Consider the following 24,243-nt stretch of genomic DNA (forward strand, 5'->3'; position numbering starts at 1 on the left):
TCTTAAATATTAAAAATTATTCATACATTAAATAATTCTAATATACAATGCAATTGAATTATATATATTATTTAGATTATCACCTATACATATTTAGGTAAAATATACAATTACACTTTGTGGTAGATTTTACAACTATGTTGTGTAAGATTAGAAATAAAACAAGAAAAGTAATTATGTGACAAACAATACTTTATAATTAATTTATATAATATTATAATATACAACTACTGAATTACTACTATAAGTAGTTAATAATAGTTGTGATAGTTTAAGTCTTCTCTTTTCTTGAGATTAATTAATAAATAATAAAATAATCACTTCTGTAGCCTAATGTTGTTAGTTCTACATAATGAACAACATGTTGCTCCCTCTCGCATTCACCTTTCAATACATCCTCTACAAAAATTATGCTGGCAGGGTATTACAGTTACAGTAGAAATTTCATTGTAGCAAATTAAACACACCTCAAGAACTAAAAAAATGTTATAAGTCAACAAATATTTACAAAAAAATATCATAACGGAGTGAAAATTAATTTAATTTTACTTACTTTCTTCTTCTCTATGTTGTTGCTGCTCGTGAATTGTAACACCTTGCTCCATATCTAAATTATGATGTATAAAGTATTAGTTTTTAAATCAAAAACAACATGATATATGTGGGATTTTAGCTGTGTGAATCTAGATATCACCCTTGTATGTTTGCATGTGTAGGTAATAATAGATAAGTAAGTCTTCCAAGTTGGCGTATTACGAGTGTGAAGTTCACTGTGAACCATGCTAATAGTGCTGTGTTGTATACTTGTATAATTTTATTCAGTAAGCCCATGTAACGATGTGTATTATAATTTATAGTATGATAAAAAATCATTGATATTAAAGCCATTACTAAATTGTTATACACATCTAAATCTCACACATTATATACTGATTAATTGTATAATTTTGTAAATTAATCATAAGATTATATTAGGAGTCACATAAAATATATACTTTAGTACCATTAGAATTGCTATTGTCAGTTTCTTCAAAAAATTGTTCCCATGCTTGGGCTTCATTAAACTGTGTCGTCTATCTCCTAATGCTTCTACTCTAAGCCTCCTCTGACGATGTCTCCCATTTTCTACAAATAATACATAACATTTATTTATTATACTTGATTTTTATGAATTGGAATATTTCTTAATTAAATAAAGTTTGATAAGTAATAAAACAATAATACTAAGTATTATAAACAAAGATTTCATACAGATTTAGTAAACATTTTTATTAATTTTAGAATATCTATTGATACAATAATTTTTTTAATAATATTGATTATTTTTCAGTTATGTTAACTACCTTGTATGAGGTGTGGGTGATCATGTTCTATTAGCCTCTCATTTCAGGTAATTCAACAGGAGGTCTCTGTGTACTACCTAATACTGGATGACGTAGCTGAAGTGGTGATAGAATTACTTGCAGCAACAGCAGCTACTGGTTGAAAAACTAATGGCAGCTTGTTGTCCACATGCAATATCCATTTTCATTGCTGTTATTCGTAGGTGGTTGTAGTATGAGAAATTCTTTGCAAAAACTGCCACATAGATATCAACTCTAAAGAGTATTGTTGACAAGTATGTAGTATCCTATTTAAATTTTTATGAGTAACTGCAGTTTATTGTTGGACGTAAATTATTATTCAGCTGCACCGCAATATCATGGAAACTCATACTAAGATGACAAGGTCATAAAGGTGATCTGTAATATGAACATTAACAAATAATATCATTATTGTAAATTATACTGATATCATAGGGAAATTTATGAATAAACTATAATAACAAATTTCTGTGACCTATAGTGTTTTACTGATAAATTAAAATTTTTAATCATTAAGACGCTAAGGTCCTATTCTAAAATATATTTTCGAATATTTTGTTATATAAATATAAAATTAAACAGTCGGGAGTGTACTTTTGTTAACTGTATGCGCTCTCAATATTCCTCTGTACTTACGTCATTAACTTGTTGATAATTATTTAAAAAAAAGATTTACAACAAATACGTAATGGTCATACGTAGTTGGAAGAATAATTTGAATTTTTAATATTTAAGGTTTGTTATTTTTATAGTTAATACTTTAGTTACACAATATTAATATATAGCTACACGATTTAAAAGTAATTCATTATGTATTATTATTATTTATTAATAATATAAATGTTAATTTATTTACATGTGTTATAATCGGTAATACTAAAAACGCAAATCGTCTATTTTTATTGGTAACCCCAAGGTTCAAAAATAAATTTTATTGTACTCGTTGCTCTATAGTCTATACGTTTCAATTGAAAATTTGACTCTCTTTATATTTCTTTCTCATATAGGTAAATAGTATTTTATATTTCAAAAATAATAATGATCGAGTTCAATATTGAACTCAAGTATTAATTTATTATTGTGTCGTATTTTATCATAACAAATTACGACGAATTATACGACACTAATCATTTAAAATAATTGTTACACACTATAAACTTTACTAATATAATATAATAACATTAAATGAGATTTTAGATAACTGTAGCTTTAAAATAAATAGATTATGATATGAATTTATCATTAGTCTTTTTTATTTTTAAATGAAGAATGTTTGAAAATCGATTTAAAATATTTTAAATCGTAGTTATACCAGAGGTTATTTACATCTATATCAGTTGGTAATTTGTTTATATACTACGATCGTGAAAGGTATGCATATGCGTCAGCTTAGTAATACCCGACGACTATTATTATAATAAAATATATTTGCACTTGTAGGTTGTTAAAAAATAAACTGTTTAAATGTATAATAATAATTATAAAATTTAAAACAAATCATACTCTTTAAATTATTCCTATAATAAAGCAAGATTGCTTAATTTAGAAATACATGTATATACAGTATGTCAATATGTATGTTAGCCATGATATTGCGATAGGTTATTCATAATATTACATACTATACTGAATGTCTGGTGTGTGGGTGTGTCGCATTTGTTATTCTCAATTTCAATTTCCAACGTAGATACCAGAACTTGGTGATACATTCATCACTCGATTTAATTTACTTGCTTTGCAGTATGATATAATATAAATGTCTATAAATGGAAAAAATGTTGAGAACAATAACAGAAAAAAAAATATTTTTCCAAGCTATTTATTCGTGAGTAAAAATAAAATTTCTGGGCTCAAAACGATTGCTAATCAGTAATTAAATGCGCGGATTGATATTACACCAATAATCAGTACCTACTTATAGCTGTTCTAAAACGAACTACGAAGTAATTTTAATAATAGTTATAAGATTTTTACTTATAATAATATATTATTATTATTTTATATTTTATATTTTATACATGTCTACCTACCTGTTGAATGTTGGCTATTGTTAAATTCATTTTTTTTTCAAATTTTCAAATGATCTGCTTATAATATAGGTTTATTTTACTTTAAGTTATCGATTACATTTTTTTCAATTTCATTATAAATTTCGAATATTATTATTTTTTAACAAACATTTTGGATTTTGATGTAACTTGATTTATAAAAGATTTTTACGATTTTTATCGATATTTAAAATCGATTTCAAGCTTTGATTTAAAGTATAATATAGGTAGGTAGTAGGTACTAAGTATATATTATTTAACTTTTTGATTTTTATGATTAGGTAAATGCCATGTCTCAAAATTAGTATGATTTTGTGAAATTCTTTAATTGGTTTGGACTAAACAATGGGATATTTGCTACTTGTAAATTGTTAAAAGAATTAATTAGGTATATGAAGTCCACCTGGTAAACAATTATGTGTTGAAACTTGAAATGAGTTCTTATGATTATGAACTGTTTATGAGTTCCGTCAACAAAATTCATATCAGTAAATTACACAACAAAAGAGATTAAGTTATAACCATTAGTTTCATAATATATTATAACCGATATAGGTAAATTCACTTTAATAATATAACTATACCTAACTAAACTTCGTATAATTATTACTTATAATTAATGTTATTAACTGTTAATTGGTGATTACCAGATTACCCTATGTCCCGATCTACCCGAGAAAAATAAATTCTAATGCTAAATTGCTAAGCAATAACGTCGTAACTAAGTAACTTGTGTATAGTTAATATTTTTTTTTTTAATTTATGAGATTGCGTTGTATTTATAATACATATGTATTATAATGTACAATACATGGTATACGTTTATTTTATATGTTTGTACTTGTACATAACTTATTATATTTCATGATATAGGTAGGTACCTATAGTTTTTAAATTTTTAGAGTGTAGCGATACAATGATAATATGATAATATGTAAGTATTACATATTTATACTTACTAACATTAAAAATCGTATATTATATGGGAGATAAAGTCGTTTGAAATATGCCGTACGAATAAAAACGGGAAAATTTATTATAAAAATAAAAATTCACGCGAAATTCCGATATGAGATTACACTTTATCTTAATCTACCGATTGGGTACAAATAGATTTCAGATATGTAATTATTTCACGACACGATCAATAACACAATATTATAGTTCAGTGTTCAGACCAGACGTTCAGTCTTCAGTGTATCAGTGTATCCTGTGTATCTACATTCTGCAGACAGCGCACTTGTGTAAGTCAAAAAGTTTAATGTGACATATTATCATGTACATCGATTTTAAAAGTTCAAAAATTGAAAACATACAGTTACCTACCGTAATAATGTAATAATATAACTCTCGATGATTTATATAGAGAAAATATTGTATATTCAATTTGAAAAGTTGACAATACTATACTAATAAGTAATAACAAACAACACTTGTGCCTTGTGAGTTGTGGTAGTGGATAAGAAAAAAACGGTGAAAATATAGCTTACAGAAACGACGAAAAATATGGAACGGAATTGCAATAAAAGTTTTAGAATTTAGAACAAGAGAAGACTATAGGTAAGATTAATAATAATATTTATTATTTTTGTATTATATTCGTATTGATCGATTTTCATAGATCGCACACCGAAAAAAAATCCACGAGTTATCAAATGTTGTAAGTGCCGCTGTACCGTTTAGCCAATGTAATATTATAACATTATAAAGGTTTCTCAATTTATAAATAATTAATTTATAATTTAAATATGTTATCGGCGTGTGTACAATAGGTATAATTTGCTTGATTTATAAACGAACAATAATAATAATAATAATAAATATTTTCACAGATTTTCGAAAGTTGTTTTTCTAAAAATTCAATACCTTATTATAGGTATTAGGTAATACAATAAATAAATAACAGTAGTTATTAAGTAATAATAATAATCATAGCTGATGAAAGTGATACCTATGCATTTATATTTATTTATTTTTTATTATTAGATAAACAGGTCATGACACCACTGTCCTTTTTTGACAATTTTGAATAATTTGACGATAAAAATTATTGTAAACGAAAAACGTTTCGGAGCAAAAGACCACCTGTTAATGTATTTCACGATGTTTTAGATTCTGAACGAAGTGATGAATGTATTGATTTTACAATGGTGTGTGTTTTTTTTTTTTTTTCTTTTTGTTTTTGTGTCTGTGTACAGCATAACTAGTCGAAATAATGCTCTAATTTCAAACTATGGGGGTGGTTTCCGAAATAAAAGTGAATATCCTTGGTGCATTATAGAGGTAAAAAGTTAACATTTTCCAACAGTTTTCAAAAAAATCGAGAAAAACAAAAAAAAAATGACGGAAAAACGGCAATTTTTACGCAAAACCAATTTTCGACCAAATCGATTTTTTTTTATGGTTGTAATTCAAAAACTAATCACTGAAAATACTTGAAATTTTCACCAAATGTTAATGTCAGTGGTATCTGTATATAATTAAATTTTCAAAAATTTTGACTTTTTTTGAGTTATTTATAGACCACTGAAATTTTCGATTTTTTTGAGAAATTTTTTTTAAAGTGTCGATAAAAAATTTTTGGATGACCAAAAAGTTTTGAAAATTTAATACAAGGTTCCTTATGAGTTGTTTTTATTGTAGCTAAAAAAAATTAAAAATCGTTAGTCACAATTTTTTTTTATAAGAGTTTATAGTTCAAATTTTTACGAAATCTGTCGAAAACGCGAAAATTTGCAAGTAATTTTGAAGTTGAAAAATCATAAAATTTTTTTTCTTTTATAACTAAGTTTTGAAAATTTGGTACAAGGTTCTCCATACATTTTTCTTCAAATATCTGTAAAAAAAACTCTACCGGATTCAGACAAAAAATTTTTATGAGTGTTTGAAATTTAAATTTTTACAAAACCGCGTTAAATAACGGTTTAGCCTCAAACGATTTTTGATATTTGTTATAATTAAAAAAGTATAAGTCGTAGATACTTGAAAATTTTACCAGTTATTTAGATTGGCATTTTATTTACTTGATTTAATTTTCAAAATATTTTGAGTTTTTTTGAGCTATTTATAGACAACTGAAATTTTCAATTTTTCTGAAAATTTTTTTTTGAAGGGTCGATAAAATTTTTTTGGCCCTATCAAAATACTTGAAAATTTAATACAAAGTTCCTCATATGTTATTCTTATAGTGATTAAAAAATTATAAGAATACATAGGCACAATTTTTTTTTATTAGCATTTGAAGTTCAAATATTTACAAAAATTCGTCAAAAGCATGAATATTTGCAAATTATTTGAAGTTGAAAAATCATAAAATTTTTTGTGTTTATAACTAAGGATTAAAAATACAACACTAAGTTTTCCATAAGTTTACCTTCAAGTATCTATAGAGAAAACTCGAAGCATCATTATAGGAACAATTTTAAGTGCGTTTGAATTTTAAATTTTAACGAAATAGCGTAACGATAACGATTTATCCTCAAACGATTTTAAATATTTGTTATTATTCAAAAAGTATAAGTCGTAGATACTTGAAAATTTTACCAGTTATTAAGATTCTCGTTTTCTTTACGTGATTTAATTTTCAAAATATTTTTTAATATAAGCTGGTTTTTTTAAACCACCTTTTTCACCAACCACTAGAAATTATATCCTAGGCTGACAAATCATCTTCGTTCAGAATCGTTTTTCGTATACAATGATAACTATCATTGGATTCAAATTTAACACTCCTATAATATATAATAATGATCCATACGGCACCTAATGTACAGCAGAGCGGTACTCACTTGCCCACTTTTTTTGTTCTAGCTTTTAAAATATTTTTTACTATTAAATTGTAATAATTAATAATAACGGTAGATTGATTTAGTTTTTTACGAAAACATTGCATTTATCATATTATTGTCAGTATTAAATTATTATGGTTAATAATAAATAATAATATATTTGTAAATAATTAAATTGGTTAAATAATATATAAGTATTTTGTTATTAACTTTTGACCGTACTGTAAAACAATGTGAATAGGATAAATAGGTAATATCTCAAAGTAATTCATCATTTTCTGTAAAAATTTAAAGTACCAAGTTTATTGCTCAGTTTATTCATTTTTAATCGTAGACTAAAAACTGTGATACTTGGAATGAATAGTCTATACTCTATAGAATAGTTGTTTATAAGTATATATTATTTTTATAATAGATTATAAATAATATAATATTATACCTTACCTAATATTATAATATTTTATATTGCCAGCAGTAGATTTTCAACAATTTTTTTTTTTTTTTGGCGAGGGGGGTCCTAAAATAATCTTACCTTTAAATTATATAATAGGTCAATTCACTCTAATATCAAAACTAACAGCATACTTTTGAAACTGGTGAACGAAAATTTGCTATGTCGTATATGTGTGTACTGTGTAAGATGGGTCACAGCTCATGCGGTTACGACATCCTCTCTGAATAAAAAATATAAAGTGTGTAGTACGATATTAATCATTACGTCCATTATGAAAAACAGATTCTTTCTTTGAAAAATGTTATTGCTTCTTGAGGACTTCTTTTATACACTTCTTCTGAATTCACTAAATCAGTTTCCTCTGAGTTTTTCCATTTCATCAAGAACCTCATCTTTCCATGTTTTTTTTTTAATTCATTAATGAAGTCTGATTCTAGTCCTTTCTTTTAGTACCACTATAAAAAAAAAAATTGTAATTTGTAACTACTTGAAAATATTTAATATTTATGGATTTTATTTTGTAAATCTAAATTACGATAAATTCTTTTTTATTTTTTTAAATATTTTTACCTATTATACTGGGAGTAAAAATTAAACTTTTCAATCATAAACAGGACTATGTATAGGTACCTAAATTATTTTAAAAACAAAACTATAAGAATCATACTGCATACGAGTCTGCAATGAAGTACCACATTTTATGTCTTTGCTGTCCTTGCTATCATATATAATTTGTGTATAATAAATTGTATAGGGTAATACAGCCAAAAACGTATAAATGATTCAATGTTTCCAGGTAACCAGGGCGTAACGTGGCGCTTTTCGATTCTGTGTGCCAAAGCAAAGATATAAAATGTCAAAAATCACACTTGGGAAGTTGGGAATGCACAAATACCTCATTTCTAAGGTTAAAAAATTCAATACTAAGTTGTCCATAAATTTTTCTTCAAATAGCTATAGAGAAAACTCGAATCATCTTTATAGAAAAATTTTTATGAGTGTTTGAATTTTGAATTTTTTTCGAAATCCCGCAATGATAACGATTTAATCTCAAACGATTTTAAATATTTGTTATTTTTCAAAAAGTATAAGTCGTAGATACTTAAAAATTCCATCAGTTATTTATATTGGCATTTTCTTTACATGATTTAATTTTCAAAATATTTCGCTTATTTAAATGCTATTTATAGGCATTTATAATTGTTATAACTAATATTTAATTTATTACACTAAGCATTAAGATTACAGGGGGTGTGAGGGGGACAGAACTCCCCCACTCAAGTATTTTAGTAAATTTTCAAATCCCTTCCCATTGAAAAGTCCCGAGAACGCCACTGATATGCACAATACTATGTATAGGTAATATAGTATCCTCTATTCATAATATCAACTATTGTTTATATTTTTTTGTATTTCGTCAAAGGTCTAAGTCCCAGAATCTAAAATTGGTAATTCTTTAACAAGATGTGAAATCATATACAAGTAGTAAATAACTATATTTAAATGTTTTTATTATTTTTCTTTTTATATTTAGCTTGTACTAATAATTATAGCTCAACAATTACATAACATTGAAATATTAACAAGCCAATAGGTACAAAAAACAACCAGAATAATAGCAATAATAATAATAGTAAATTATATAAATTAAAAATATAAAAACATAAACCAAAAAATTCAAATGACAAAACCAGCCTCCTAAATAAAAGAAATAATAAGAATAAAAGTTTAATTAAATCTATATTTTTATTTTATTTTAAAACTATAAATTAAGGCTTTTAGAAGTTAATATCACACTTGTCATAAAATCATTAGTTAGCTACATATTACAGACATAATTTTTACCATAGCAATTTGATGTACATTTGTATTGTTATTTTAAATGTATAAAAGCCTAATTTATTTTATTTTTATTAGTTTTTATATTTACTTATAATATTATTAATGTTTATAAATTTTAAGTCTTGATTTAATACTACACGGTTACTAATACATAAGTTCGACTTTATGTATAAAATAAAAAAAAACACTAAGTTATTAGGTAGTAGTAGTTAATACATCAATAAACTCAATAGATTATAATTATTATATATAAATAATATAATTTAATAATAATGATATACTTAATATAAAATAATATATTATTTTATTATTAAATTTTAATTTAAACAATAACTTATAAATACAAAAATGTATCTGTACTAAGTATGAAGGTCTTTTATATTGGCAAAAAAAAAAAATAATAATAACCATAAAAAGGCAATGATAAATTGTTATATAAGTACACTAAACTTATGTACGATGTGTATACATAATACATTTACACGTACGGATAATTTATCTTTATGAACATATTGGTAAAAAAAAAATTGTAATTTGTTTATATATTGGTCAGTTAACAATTTTAATAAATAATAATATTATAAATTTGACTGTATACATGATTTATTATTCAATTGAAAATGTTTTGAACCTGTGGAATGATCAATGTTCTCTAAGTTTACATTGTCAAGTGTAGATGTGTTTGGCATATATTTGAAACAATCTGAAAATCCAATATTTTTTAGTTTGTATGTGTAAGACCATTGGAAGACATGGCATCCTGCAAGCTTGTATGACGAATATAAATTTGAATAATATCGATTAATACCATGTTATACAGCCAACGAATGCGAGTACATACTTACACACATGGCTTGGCGTAGCGCAGTGCTTGCGGTTATAATTACACAACGTGATTGAGAACAAGTACCGGCCTCTGCCACTAGTTACCGGATGGGTGACCACCTGGGAATTGTAGTGGTAAAAACCTTGCCACGCACACACGTGTCTTAACCAACCGTATACCTTCCCACATGGTAAAAACATACTAATAGCTAATAGCCATAGTTTCCAGGCTTAAAAATTGATCAATAAAAAAAAAAAAAAGAATGTATAGTTTTAGATGAATAATATGAATATGTTAACTACAATATATATATATATATATTAATGTAAAGATGTTTAAAAAATACATCATGAAAACTGCTTGGACGGTAGACATGTTGTAATGTCCCGGAAGATGGTACAACCAATCAGCTGGATTTTTAGTACGAAAGTCTTATCATACGTACAATAATTAATGTTTTGCACATTTAAATATGCGTTATTGCCAAAGACGAAGTTAAGAAAATAATAAGTTATAAGTTAAGCTCATAGGTTTTGTTGTTGATGTTTTAACTAAAAAAATAAAAATTAAAGAAAATCATAAAAATCCGAAATTACCGGTATTAAATTTAAGACTTAAATTTTATAAACATTATTTATTTATTTATAATAAATATAAATAATATAAATAATATTTATTTATTATAAATTATTGTTAAAAGAAATCAAACATTTTGAAATTGAAATAAAAATATAATAGACGTATTAATTATTGTTTATATTATAATTAACTAATTTGTATATATAATTATATATATATATACGTATAAAACGTTATAAGCATTTAATTTTGAAAAATTATTTACTTCATAAAAATATTTATTATCACTTTTTTGGTTTATCTATCAAAAACTATAAATTAATTTTTAAATTTAATTTGAACCTTGTAAATTTTTATCTGATAATAATATTTACTGTCGTCTTTTAAATATACCATATTGTAATGAGGATTGTAATTGAGTAGGGGCTTACCTTTAATACTTTGAAAAGATGTAAGCCAATCGTAGAATGCGTAACTCGATGACTACCAAAAAAATACTCGAAGCCCATTTAAGTGATGTATTTTATTATTTATTTAAATTTATTATTTTATAAGATTATAAATATTATAATAGTTATTATTATTACACGCCTCTAAATTCCTTTCTGTGAGCTTCTTTTATATTCACAAGCATGTTCACTAACAAATTGACTTACCTTGTTTACTCAAATACCTACTTGTTTGGTTTGTTTTATTCTCTGAATTTAAAGCCAAATCCCAATTTTTAAGTTTATTGAGATTTATTATATCAAATTTATATGGGATTTAGTAGACACGTTTTTAGACCAAAAATCCTCATAAGTCGTTTCCCGTGGATAATATTTCTTTAAATCATTGAGGCTGATTACAGTGCAATAATCCTTATCATATAAATTATCATAGATGTCCATAACTTTGAAACAAAATTTATGATAAGCCAAATTCCAATTTTTAAGTTCTACAGCTCCTGTTAATAGGTCATCGGTAGTCCCTTCAAAATAAAAAATGGGAAGGTATTTTTGACACTCTTTATTATAGTATGAAATATAATATAACGTTATATATATATGTATGTAAAATCAGTTTTCGATAAAATTGACTTTTTTATATAGTTGTAACTCTAAAACGAATCAATGTGAATATTTGAAATTTTCACCAAATGTTTATATTGGCGTTTTACGAGTACATACATGATTAAATTTTCAAAATATTCTTGTATCCTTAATGGACTTTGAAAATTTAAAACCAACATAAATTTTTTAATAATGCCATACTTTTTCGAAATCCAGCCAATGATAATTTTCCGAATTTCGTTGATATATTATCATTTATCAACTACGCACATGAATGTACCTATTGATTTTACAATGATGTGTGGTTTTTTTTGCTTGTTTTTTTTTTGTGTGTGTACAGCATAATTATTCGAATTAATGCTTCCATTTCAAACTTCGGAGGTGATTTCCGATGGCAAAGTGAATATTCTTGGTGCATTATAGAGGTCAAAAGTAAACATTTTCCAAGAGTTTTCAAAAAAATCAAGAAAAACCATTGGCAAACTAGTGAGCCCGAATAACGAAATTGTTTTCATTTAGTTGACCATTAACAGTAGCAATAAGGGCAGTAAATCTGCTTTAGGAATAGAACATTTAAAAAAATTTAATTTTGCTTTTTATTAATGTCATTTTTTCTTAAATTTAACATTTAATTTGTGGAATTATCAATTTTGTTCGTGTTTTTGCCGTGCATCAAGAACGACAACGATAATATTATTCTTTAATCTTGATATTATTATTTTTAGTATTATTATCCAATGATCAATGCGTTAATAAAATAATAATAATATAAATAATATTATGTTGTTTGAAAACTAAGATTTTTAGATTGTTGCAAATATATTTATTTATTTATTTTTTTTTTTATGCGACATTGCACATAAATAAATATTTAACATTTCCGCATAGATAAATGAATGGAATCATTAAGTAGGAAACCTGATTTAATGAACTTAAATTACCTATCTATTTTATCCATCAAGTTATAATAATAATTATTTATTATCATCTATTGTTGGTGTACTTAACTAATAGATATCAACATTACTATAATATTGTTTTAAATATTTACGTTCAGCTCCGTTAGTTAAGTTACTTTTAATGTATTAAAATAAAAATATGTTAAATACAATTGGGTTAATAAAAAGTATTACCTTTTAAATTATGTATAGTAAAAATGTTTTTAATAATAATTTTATCTAATGTTATGTTCTTAATGGTAGATTAGTAGGTTGTAGGTATATGTCAAATAGACGAGTTATACCCTGTATATTAAATAATATAATATACAGGGTATAAATAGGTACCTATAAAGCACGATAATCAGACCCATACAAAAACTTATAATAATTCCAAAATCGATATTGTATTGTTATACGTCTACAAAACATAATTGTATTATGAACATTTTGATTTTTATAGTTCTTACATTTAGAAGTAGGTGTTTTGATGAATCACTATTAGAAATGTATATAATTTGACAATACAATAGGGTATAAATATTAAATGTTTTTAAGAACTACAGATATAAACTACATTAAAATTTTACTTGTAAAAAATAATAGTTCAAAATAATTAATTGAAATTACAAAGTCTTATATTTTTTATATTTAATATAGGAATAAATACCTAGCCTTACAATGCTTGTAAATTAATAGTCACATTGTATACTATAGGTTTTAATGTCCTTACCAATTAGGTTATGACACATGGGAGGAGAATAATGGATGTAAGTATTAATAACTTGTATTTTGTTATATCTACTTATATATCATAATTTCACCATTTTAACTACTTTTAGATTCTGAGCGGAGCGAGGAATGTATTGGTTTTACAGTGATGTTTATTTATTTTTTATTCTGTAAACACTTTTTCTCCCCCTAAACGTGCTCAAAAGTACAAGTGTAGTACCTATATTTTCTGAAAGATAATGTTCTTGATCTGGTACTTTAAACAAGTCATTTTTCGATTTTCGAAATGATACTCGAAATAAAAGCGGCTAAAGGAGAAAAACTGTATAACTTCACGATTATGTTATTATGTTATTTTATAAATATTTATTATGTATAGTAAATGCTAAATATAACTTTTATAAAATTTCTAAAGATAAGTATGACGAAGATGATGATGAATTTATGAAGATAGTAATAGTCTTGAATGTGAATTTATTCCTGGTATTCCTGAAAACGAATATTCAGAAGCTATAAGAAAAATCCGAGAAACTGATTCTATTGAAAATATTAAACGAGTTAATTCCAGTGACTTAGACATGAGTTAATGAATAAGAATTTTAATAATATGTAGTGGCATAGCCAGAAAAATATTTTTGGGGAAGGGGGGATTACATTTTTATTACAAATAAATAGGTAAATAAATAAATATACGATTACTAGGTATATGTTTTACTAAATACGAGACATTTTGAGGGAGTTTTAATCCGTTACCACCCCCAGCTATGCCACAGATAATATATTTATTAAATAAAAATTAACTAACATAAGTATTAATAATTATTTTTTAGGTGATGAGTTAAAAATTGACAGTGGTGCTGACGATGATTTTTAAGAAATAGTTGACAGTTTACACAATGAAAGATATATTTCTCCAATCACCTCACGACAACAAACTTTGCCAGATAACCCAATAAGTACCTACTATTGAATATAAATACATAATTTCATAAAATAATTATTATAATTAAATATGGAGCACAACAATATTTTTTAACAACTTATAAAAAACCTTATATCATTTTAAGTGTTTTAATTAAGGAAAAAATGTTATGGGTAGATATAGAAAGAGAAAGTAATTCTACAAATATTTTTTATGATTATTTGTTAAAATTTATGTATAGTAACAATTGTTCATCAAACTATTTTATAATTTTATTATAATTAAAAATAAAAATAAATGAGTAATTGTAGATAATTGAAATGTTACCATATATATAAATAATAAATATATAATATGTTTCCATATTCTATAGGTACAAGGTACATTATATACTTTCCTTAATATTTTGACCAATGATGTTTAACAAACTTTTATATATTCAACTAATTTTGAAAAATGTTAAACTTAAAAATTATTTTAAATTTTAATTAATTAATTAATTTTTTTTTAAATTTATTATTATAGTTACTATCAAATAACTATTATGTACACGTTAGTTCAATTTTAAATTTTTGTAATTTTTTCTTTCTTTATTATAATATTCCTATAACATATTTAAGTCTAAGTTTCATATTTTTATTAACTGATTGGAATATTATTATAATTTTAATTAAATAATACATTTGTTAATGTTAGTAAATGATAATAAATCTAGTTTACTATTTATATTTACATAATTTGTAAATAATAGTATAACACTACCCAAATCAGGATATAATTTATAAGTCACAACACTCATAACTATATGGATGATAAACATTTACTTTAAAATGTTTTATACACATGATACATAAACATTGTACACAATTGAGACAAATGAGACATTTAAAACTTAAATTAAAAAAAAATATATTATAATTAAAACTAAAAAATAACATTAAAATGAATCTAGGTATTTGACATATGTATAACTGAATAAATTCAAATAGACAAAAAAAAAAAAAACAAAAAAAATGATCAAAACAGTCAAAGTTATAACTACTTATTTAATATTATATGATAATTACTTACTTGTATGTATATTATTTTTTATATTATACCTAGGTACATGATTCATGTAGTATAAATTAATTTCCTATGAACTCTGTAGTGGATAAATCTTTCACATTTTTAATCCTCGTAAATTTGCATAAGACCAATAAAAATATGTAAAAATCTATTGATCCGCTCTCTAATTATTGGCCTATTATAGTAGTATTGCTCTTATAATATTAACCTACATGGACGTGGATGGCACCATGTCTTATCTTAACTCAGTAACTCATTATGTTTAATTTCTTCCTTATTATTATTTATTTTTTTTTAGGCTTAACATTTTTAATACCCAAATGTGTTGTATTTATAGGATATTAGAGCACGTAGCAATATTGGCAATATTGTGGTATACTCGGAGGATCATGTCTTATTTAATGACATGGTATTATAGTGGACACATAATATACAGCAGATCGGTCAGATAGTTTCTAATAAATATTAGTAATCTATTTTTTTATAATAACAATTTATTTTGGTTTTCATTACTTCTTTTATCTTATTTATTCAATTATTTTATAAATATTCACAAAACGGCTTTTTAAAAAAGTATAGCAATATCATTAATAACACATTTTAGAAAACCAGTTTTAGTAAATTTAATTAAATGGTTCAAGCTAATATGTACTTATTTATATAGTGGTTGTAATAAACTATCAAAAAATGAATCTGAAGTTCAGGATTAATAAATTTTAGTTTCAACCTAAAAGAGGACGATTATGATAAAAAGAGAAATATTTTACAGAGGTTAAAACAAATAAAATGAAGAAAAGCATGCAGATACAAAGCTGGGGAACAAGAGATAAATTTGATTGAAAATTTAGTGAAACACAATAAAAAGAATGGAAAGATAAATGAAATATTATATAATTTATTTTAGCTATATTTTTAAATTGTCTATACATTTTCTATGTCAAAAATGTAATAACATTTAACAATAACATATGATGAAGATATTTAATAATTTACTGAGATATGTTTAGCTTATAATTAATTATTTGACAAATTCTATGTGTTGAAATAATAATAAATTTGACATATTTCTATAATATTTGTTTATTATTCTTAATTTAATTTCAAACCATGCTAATATAATAATAAATATAACATTAATCATTAATAGGGCTCATAATTTGATGATAAGGAATACTTAAAAAAATGTTAAAGCAATTTGTATTCATGTAATTTTTATCAAATAAATAATAATTATTTTAATTAATTTTAAACACATGTTTTTTTAAAAATCAAATGTTTACACAAAACAATAAAATTAACATTATTATAATTTTATTTTTATGAAAGTTAATCAATATTTATTTGTTAAAAGGATTTATAAAAAAAAAATGGAAATTGTTTGTCTATATTATTAATATAATAAGAAAATAATTTTTTTTTTTTTAATCGTGCAATTTAATATAAACTGTTTACAAACAAAACATGGTAATTTAACTTTTAATAGAAATCAGTTATATAAAATAATTGAAATTAAAAAAACTATCTTAAATGCCAAAAAATACTTAATAAAAATAAGTTTATTAGATTTGTATGTTATTGAAACATATCTTTAGCTAGGAAATCACTGTTTAAGATGTTTAAAAATAAATAAATTAAGTCCAGCCTTATAATTAATCATAATGTGTTCAAATTAAAATAATTGCCATACTTTAATTTGAAGTTTGCACTGTATTTAATAGATGTTTATAAGTTTATAGAAGAATAATTTTCAGAAAATCATATCAAATTTAATAATTAATTTAGTTTTTCTTTATAGAGATCAGAATTATAAATACCAAAAATATTGCAAAGCAAAAGGTCAAAATATGCTTTATATGCACAAAATTGAAAAATATCCTTAAATATGCATATCTATATTACTTTAAACAACTATAAACATTAGAACAAATAAAAATAATTAAATATAACAAAATTAGGAGTGTTGGACTTTTCAAAACCTAAGTCAATCAACAAAATATTTAAACATATAAAAAAACATCATAATACATTTTATAAAAAAATTTGTTAAAAAAAAATTTTAAATCAAGTAATTTGATCATTTACTAAAATTGTAAAATATATATATATTATATGCACTAATGAAAAAATATGCCTCAACCCTCCATATATGCCATTATATGCAAAAGTAAATTTAGTCAATAGAATCACTTGGTCTGAATTGCCCACATTTCAAACCCTTCATAAGTGCATACACTCAGTATAATGGATAAAATTCTGGTATCTAGCTATAAGGCTTAAAACATATTATTAATGTTTCTATACAATTAAAAATGAGTGTATAATTACGATTTAAATATAAATAATATTTCTAATGCATATGTTGTAACTTGTAGTGGTTTAAACCATACATATTCTTATTATAAAGTATATTTTATTTTTTAAAAAGAACCTTTGTTTCAGAAACAATAATGTTTAAAATTAAATGTTTTTTAATATTTTCAAAATATATATGTTTAGTTATAAAATACTAAAAAAATGTACATGTGTATATGAAAAATAGTGTATTTAATAAAGCATAATATCATATTGTGTGCGTTTGTATATTTGTAAGATATTACTATGCCATATTATATGAACTAATTATAATAAAAAAAATACATTGGATCAATTCAAGACAGCAAGTCATACTTTGAAAAAAAAATACTCAACAGATCTGGGTTATACTAACAACCAGATAAATAAAACTTATGGCCAAAATCCTTTAATAATTATGTAACTACATTACTGTAAAAAAAGGTCTATTATAAATAATTAATTTATAAACTTACTAAGTACTATTTAATTATCTATCATTTTATTTTGTAAATACTGTTATATTAGTTTATCAAACCCATGATGGTTGCAAAAGACATTTAACCTTAACATTAATATAGTACTTGAAATAGATCACCCTGTATATAATATACAATTAACTTAATAATAAATTAATTTTAAATCAAGGAAGAAATACTAATCAAACTTAAACATAACTTAATATTAAATCTTATGAATAATCAGATCAAAAGAACGCTGTAAACTGAAAATGTTATATTGATTCAGTTTTTTTTTTTATTTTTAATACTAAAGTAAATTTGTCAATTATTACATTTTTCAAATAAGAATTTTTTTTTTTTAATATCTGTGGATCACTCCATATTTTATCTCAAACAAGTACATGCTTTAAAAGAAACAACTACAACTTCTCTTTTTAAAATGATTATGTATGTATAAAAGTAAAAATAGAACAAATAACTAATCGAAAGATAATAACCTCTTAGTAAATAATTGCAAGTGTTATCTCTACAAATGTACTACAACATAATACATTTTATAGAAAATATGTAATATTAGTGTCAGAAACAATTAATGTATAATAGCGTCCTCATGATATAAGTATAATTAAATGTAAATTTAGTTAAATAAATACAATTAATTCTAATATAAATGTAATATTTTTTGAAATTTTAATAATGAAAAATACAATATAATTTGTCTACATTAATATTATAACAAATTATGAAAAAAAAGTATTTAAATTTGTCACATATGTTTGTAACACATAAAAGTCATAGGTGAAATTCAATATTATTCTACAGATTCAGGTGCTATCACATCCAATTTAGGTTTCTTACATTCGATAACGAGATCAGATTCATCTTCCGTACTATCCGTGAGTGAACGTTTTTGATGATGTTTGAATTTCACAATGATACAAGTCATATTATCACAGCCAACTCCAGCATTTGGTGTATCAGGAGCCAAACAAACTTCAAACAACTAAAACGAAGAATTATTATTATTATTATGACATAAAAAAAAAAGTATTTTAGGTAATTAACCTTAAATCTTATACAAAGAATAGAATCTAATTTATAATATCTAAATATTTTAAGACGTTAACTAAACGATCTTGTGACAATTGGAAATAAAATTGAAATATTAATATTAAGGTAAAAAAAAATTATGAAAATTAAGAAAATATGTTTATATAATTTGAAAAATATTTAAACTTGTCATAAAAGATAAATTAATTTATGTATATATTTTTTAATTATTGTAGGTAGCTATGCAATACATAAATATTATGAATAAGAATCTGAATAACTATTAACTAAATGAAATGAAAACTCCGGGGAACATATTACAGTAAATTATTGGACAGATACATGATACATATATAACAAGTACAGATAAGTATATACAATAGAAATCAGTCACCAAGAAACTTGAAACTAATGTTGTTCTTTAAATCTGCAGTATGCACATTAGTGCCATGGCTATTTTAATACGGACGATTAGTGCTTATGTCATACACATTCTTATCACACGTACAAATCTTATCAATGGATCCGTTGGATCCATACAAAGAATATTACAATGTAATAATAATGCTTAAATTGAAATTTTACACGATGTTTAAGCAGAATTGTTTAATTCTTAAGGTTTGTGTGTACTAATGCACTGTCCATAGTTAGTTAAATGAAAAATCGCGTAAACTGAAAATTTAAACTACAATTTTGTTCAAATTTTCTAAAACTTGATGCTTTTCATACAGCACAAAATATTTGTTTGGATCCAATTGGGACATTTGATAAAGATTTATAACATTTGTGATGTAATACTAATCGTCCGTTTTGTATTTGATCTAATTAATTAAGTGTAATGTAAGAATTACTTCTTCGCATATTGATGATAATTTGATGTCTGGACAATGGATACGATTTAATATAAAATCAACCGCTTTCTGACTGCACAATGAATTCCAAATTCCATCACATGCTAAAACTATGAAATCACCATTTTCTGGTTTCAAGTCAATGATTTGTACATCAGGTAGAGCAGTAATCATTTGCTTGGTATTTGGAAATAAACTATTTGTCTTGTACATATGATCACCTAAAAATAATTGAAAATTATTTCTATTTTTAATAAACTATAAAAGTACACAAACATTTTCACCTAAAGCTCGAGACATATTAAGACCATGGTTGATTCGTCCATCACTTGAAACTCTTCCACCAGCAGCAAGAATCCTTTTTAACTCGGATTTATCTCTAGGTTTATGATCTTTTGACATAGCATGGGCTTTTCCATCAATAGACACCACACATCTTGAATCCCCAGCATTAGCCACATAAAGCTTATTTTTTACTAACAAAGCTACAACTGCTGTACAGCCACTGTCTTTTCCAGCCTAAAAGTATTTATTTGTATTATAACTATTATAATGTTATTAACATCGTTAACATAGAATATTATTTTTTTACATGGGCTTTCTTGACAATATTTATGACTAAATAAATGATTTCTGCAATTACAGTAGTTAATATAAGAGCTCATCCACCATACAATATTATTTTTTCATTTATAATTATATAAACTGTAATATTCTACTTTAAATATTATTGCTTGTTTAGGTGTTGAATAATACAAATTACAACTAATGTACTATGTACCTACCTACATAATGAAACCAATCATTCTTAAATCTTAAACAAAATTTAAATTTAATGGTTTTGCTTGTGAAATCCTGTGTATGCTTAGTTAAATCTGACATTTTGATCATAAATAATATTGCTTGTATTAACGCAAAAAAATAAAAATATTATAGTATATTACCAATTCCGTTTCAACAAGTTTTTTTTCATCTACATCGCCATTATCTAAAAGAAATAAAAATAATAAACATCATTGATAAAAGTTAAAATTATAAAATAATAAGTACCTACCTATTTAAGCAAATAATTATTTAAAATGAGTATTATAAATGATCATTGATCAATATACGACAAATTATTAACTTAGAGATTCATCAACCCTGGTATTAAAATTAATTTTTGAAAATGTTTATTTTAATTTGATTCAGTTTTCAAAATGATCAATTAATTTTTTTTATAACAAAGTATAATAAATAAGATAAAAATATCATAGTTCAAAGGATCATGTATTTTCTTATTGTTTGTGTATTTGAATCCAATAAAAAACAAACAGTTAAATAATTATAAATTATAATTAATTAACCATATAGGCGGGTGTAGACCTCATTGACAGGGTACATAGAACAAAATATTGTACCCTTTTCCTCTAAAATAAAAAAGAGCAGTAATAAATTATTATCAATCAAATATAAAATGTGTTAGTAAATTTTTATAAAAAAAATTTAAAATTATTTTGAAATTGTCAATAACTTCCATAATACCTAAGTATTGATTTACTCGATAATTTTCAAAAACACAATTACAAATTTATATTTTTATTGAGTCCTTTAAGAAAAAAAAGAGGAAATATAATTTAGCTCTATTTTTTAAAATTTTAAAATATGCCATATGGTGTATTTTCTTGTCTACTATAATTAACCATTAGCTATTGAACTACTTATTAACCTATAAGAAGAATTTATTATAACTAATGTTCTATTTAAATATAACTAGAATCTTAAGGTTTCAAAAACCTATAAAGAAATTATGACAATTTGTTCTTTAAAAAAAGCTTATGACAATTTTCTTAAAAGTTAAAAGTCTAATAAATATTTTAAATTTCTACTTTATTAAAATATTAATAGTTTTATAGTTTATAAAATATTTTTGGTACTGGTTTGTTATAGCCCCGCCACTCAGGTTTAGATTGTACCTATCGGATAAACTTGTTGATTAATGACTATGAATCATAAATGTGTTGTGATCAAAATAAACGTACCAAAAAAATTTAGAATCCATGTTACAATTTTCTCCCCTGAATTAAAAAAAAATATACAATACATTGTATGATTAAGTATTTAATGTTTTACAACATATCAGAGTAAAATGCAATTTATTATTAAGCTGTTTTGTTTTAAATGATTTTGGTGGTGAATATCAATTAATAGTTTGTATTCACAAGTCATATTCAATAAACAATAATAACAGTAATAACTTACCACTTTCTTCTGTTTTGCCATTTTTCAATCGAAGAGTTCTCAACCTTTTCAATACAGGTGTATCAATTAGACTGTCGTCAAAATCCATGAAAGCTTTGACTAATGCTTTTTCATAATCGCCTTTTTCGAATAGTTCATTTTTAATTAGTGATGGCAACATCTCAACGGCATACTGTGCTACTTCAGCGCCACCATGTCCATCAAATACTCCAAAAAGCGACATGTCATCATCAAAGTCCACCAAACAGACGTGGGCGTCCTGGAAAACAATTATAAAATGACAATGAGCATATAATATGAAAGGTATGCATCCGAGACCCATTTCACCAGCCGTCTGACTTTTCGACCAACCTCAAAGCAGTCCTAAATAGATAGGTACTCACCTCTTGTTTCTCGCGCCAGCCCTGCATCGAACTGACACCACACATGAGTAGGTCGTTTTCCATGTCCTCCGATTCCTTGTCGGTTTTCGGTTTATTCAGATACGAACCCATGGCGGCGGCAGTCGTATCTCGTACCGCTGATATTTGAGTCTCAAGCGGAGCTCCTTTCTAGCGGTTCGATCACAAATCCACGACGACGATGCAAAACAATACGCAGGAAATATTTCTTTCGAGCGTCGCTACGTTTTGCGGGCGGCGTACGTGTGTGGCGCTGCGGCGAGTATTGATTGACGAGCCGTCAGCACGATTGAGGCGGCAGGCGACTGCGCGGCTTTCGGAGCGACGCCGACGACTAGAACGCGCGGATGGTGACCGGTCGGCACAGGAGACGGAGGCGATAGATATGGAACAATCGACCTAATGTTGTTTTGGCATAGTAGTGTTATGATTAAAAAATTATTATAGCAATTATTAAAATAAATGTATGGTTATAACATTACATTTTCGTGACTACATGGGTACAATTAATGAGTATTGTGATCAGTACAATATTCATAACAGTAATATTATGAGGTAATACCGCATATTGTTTGTTGTTGTTTCGTTCTGCTGTTGTTGGTATTGTCGAAATATTACGATAACACAATTTAATATTTTATTATGACAATTTAATGATTTATTTTGACATATTATTATACTTTTTTACATTTTTTATTGGCGTCAAATTATCTTTAGTAAATAGATTATAAAATGTTTGTTATGGATAATATTATTATTATTATTATCAAGCTTATCGTTTGATCGGACGAGCGTTTATCACATTTTACATTACGTCTTATTATCACGTCACAAACATTCGGAGAAACAATTAATAAAACATAGTTATAATTACTTATAATAGGTTACCGACAACCGTAGGGTTTTATTAGGTACTTTGAAAATTCAATATAACTTGTCGATAAACTTAATAATAATTTAAGGAGAAATATAATTTTGAGCCGCTGTGTAACTTTTGCAATGATGCCTTCTATGTAAAATATGACAAATTCTAATAATAATAATAATAATTTATTTTATATGCATTTTATTATGAACGTTATTATTATTTATTATTACGTTAGCATTCGCATGTTTGCGATATTTTAGAAAACTTTGCCACCGCCCCCTCTGCCCTCTCCCGAAAAATATGTGCATACATAGGTTATAGGTAAGTATAAACAAAAACAAATCTTTAACATACAATTACATTTTTATATGGAAATAAATTTAAAAAAATATATAATTATTGAAAACTGAAAAGTCTTTAGAATATT

General features: G+C 24.8%; 1 protein-coding gene and 2 long non-coding RNA genes across 6 annotated transcripts; 1 reads left to right on the top strand and 2 right to left on the bottom strand.

The window, feature by feature from the left end:
* Positions 1 to 156: 156 nt before the first annotated feature.
* On the bottom strand, positions 157 to 1,670 carry LOC126552000 (uncharacterized). The gene is made up of 4 exons (XR_007605858.1): positions 1,344 to 1,670; positions 1,004 to 1,125; positions 554 to 607; positions 157 to 475 (listed from the first exon to the last, which is right to left on the bottom strand). It is a non-coding gene; the product is annotated as an uncharacterized LOC126552000 (long non-coding RNA).
* A 2,589-nt stretch (positions 1,671 to 4,259) lies between these two features.
* LOC126552797 (uncharacterized) lies at positions 4,260 to 16,630 on the top strand. 3 transcript variants are annotated; one of them, XR_007606242.1, is made up of 4 exons: positions 4,260 to 4,656; positions 4,779 to 4,972; positions 14,454 to 14,579; positions 16,383 to 16,610. It is a non-coding gene; the product is annotated as an uncharacterized LOC126552797 (long non-coding RNA). The 3 variants fall into 3 exon arrangements; XR_007606241.1 differs by having other exon boundaries at positions 4,260 to 4,972; positions 16,383 to 16,630; XR_007606243.1 differs by having other exon boundaries at positions 4,260 to 4,972; positions 15,951 to 16,628.
* A 2,442-nt stretch (positions 16,631 to 19,072) lies between these two features.
* LOC114128057 (probable protein phosphatase CG10417) lies at positions 19,073 to 23,671 on the bottom strand. Of its 2 annotated transcripts, XM_027992466.2 has the most exons (8): positions 23,431 to 23,671; positions 22,931 to 23,347; positions 22,548 to 22,806; positions 22,328 to 22,363; positions 21,251 to 21,294; positions 20,591 to 20,825; positions 20,307 to 20,527; positions 19,073 to 19,408 (listed from the first exon to the last, which is right to left on the bottom strand). In XM_027992466.2, exons 2-8 carry the CDS (start codon positions 23,039 to 23,041, stop codon positions 19,217 to 19,219), a joined length of 1,098 nt encoding a protein of 365 aa, XP_027848267.2. In that variant the 5' UTR covers positions 23,042 to 23,347; positions 23,431 to 23,671; the 3' UTR covers positions 19,073 to 19,216. The 2 variants fall into 2 exon arrangements, with proteins under 2 accessions (XP_027848267.2, XP_027848268.2); XM_027992467.2 differs by lacking the exon at positions 22,328 to 22,363 and having other exon boundaries at positions 23,431 to 23,669.
* Between the last annotated feature and the right edge of the window lie 572 nt (positions 23,672 to 24,243).

Source organism: Aphis gossypii, chromosome X (assembly GCF_020184175.1).
Source record: "Aphis gossypii isolate Hap1 chromosome X, ASM2018417v2, whole genome shotgun sequence".
NCBI lineage: Eukaryota > Metazoa > Arthropoda > Insecta > Hemiptera > Aphididae > Aphis > Aphis gossypii.

What these genes read in the sequence shown, in the direction of transcription:
- LOC114128057 (XM_027992466.2), bottom strand. Translation starts at nt 23,041, where the DNA reads ATGGGTTCGTATCTGAATAAACCGAAAACCGACAAGGAATCGGAGGAC. An exon ending in GCTGGCGCGAGAAACAAGAG is followed by an intron (nt 22,807 to 22,930) that starts GTGAGTACCTAT and finishes ATTGTTTTCCAG; the next exon opens with GACGCCCACGTCTGTTTGGT. An exon ending in TAATATGTCTCGAGCTTTAG is followed by an intron (nt 20,528 to 20,590) that starts GTGAAAATGTTT and finishes AATTATTTTTAG; the next exon opens with GTGATCATATGTACAAGACA.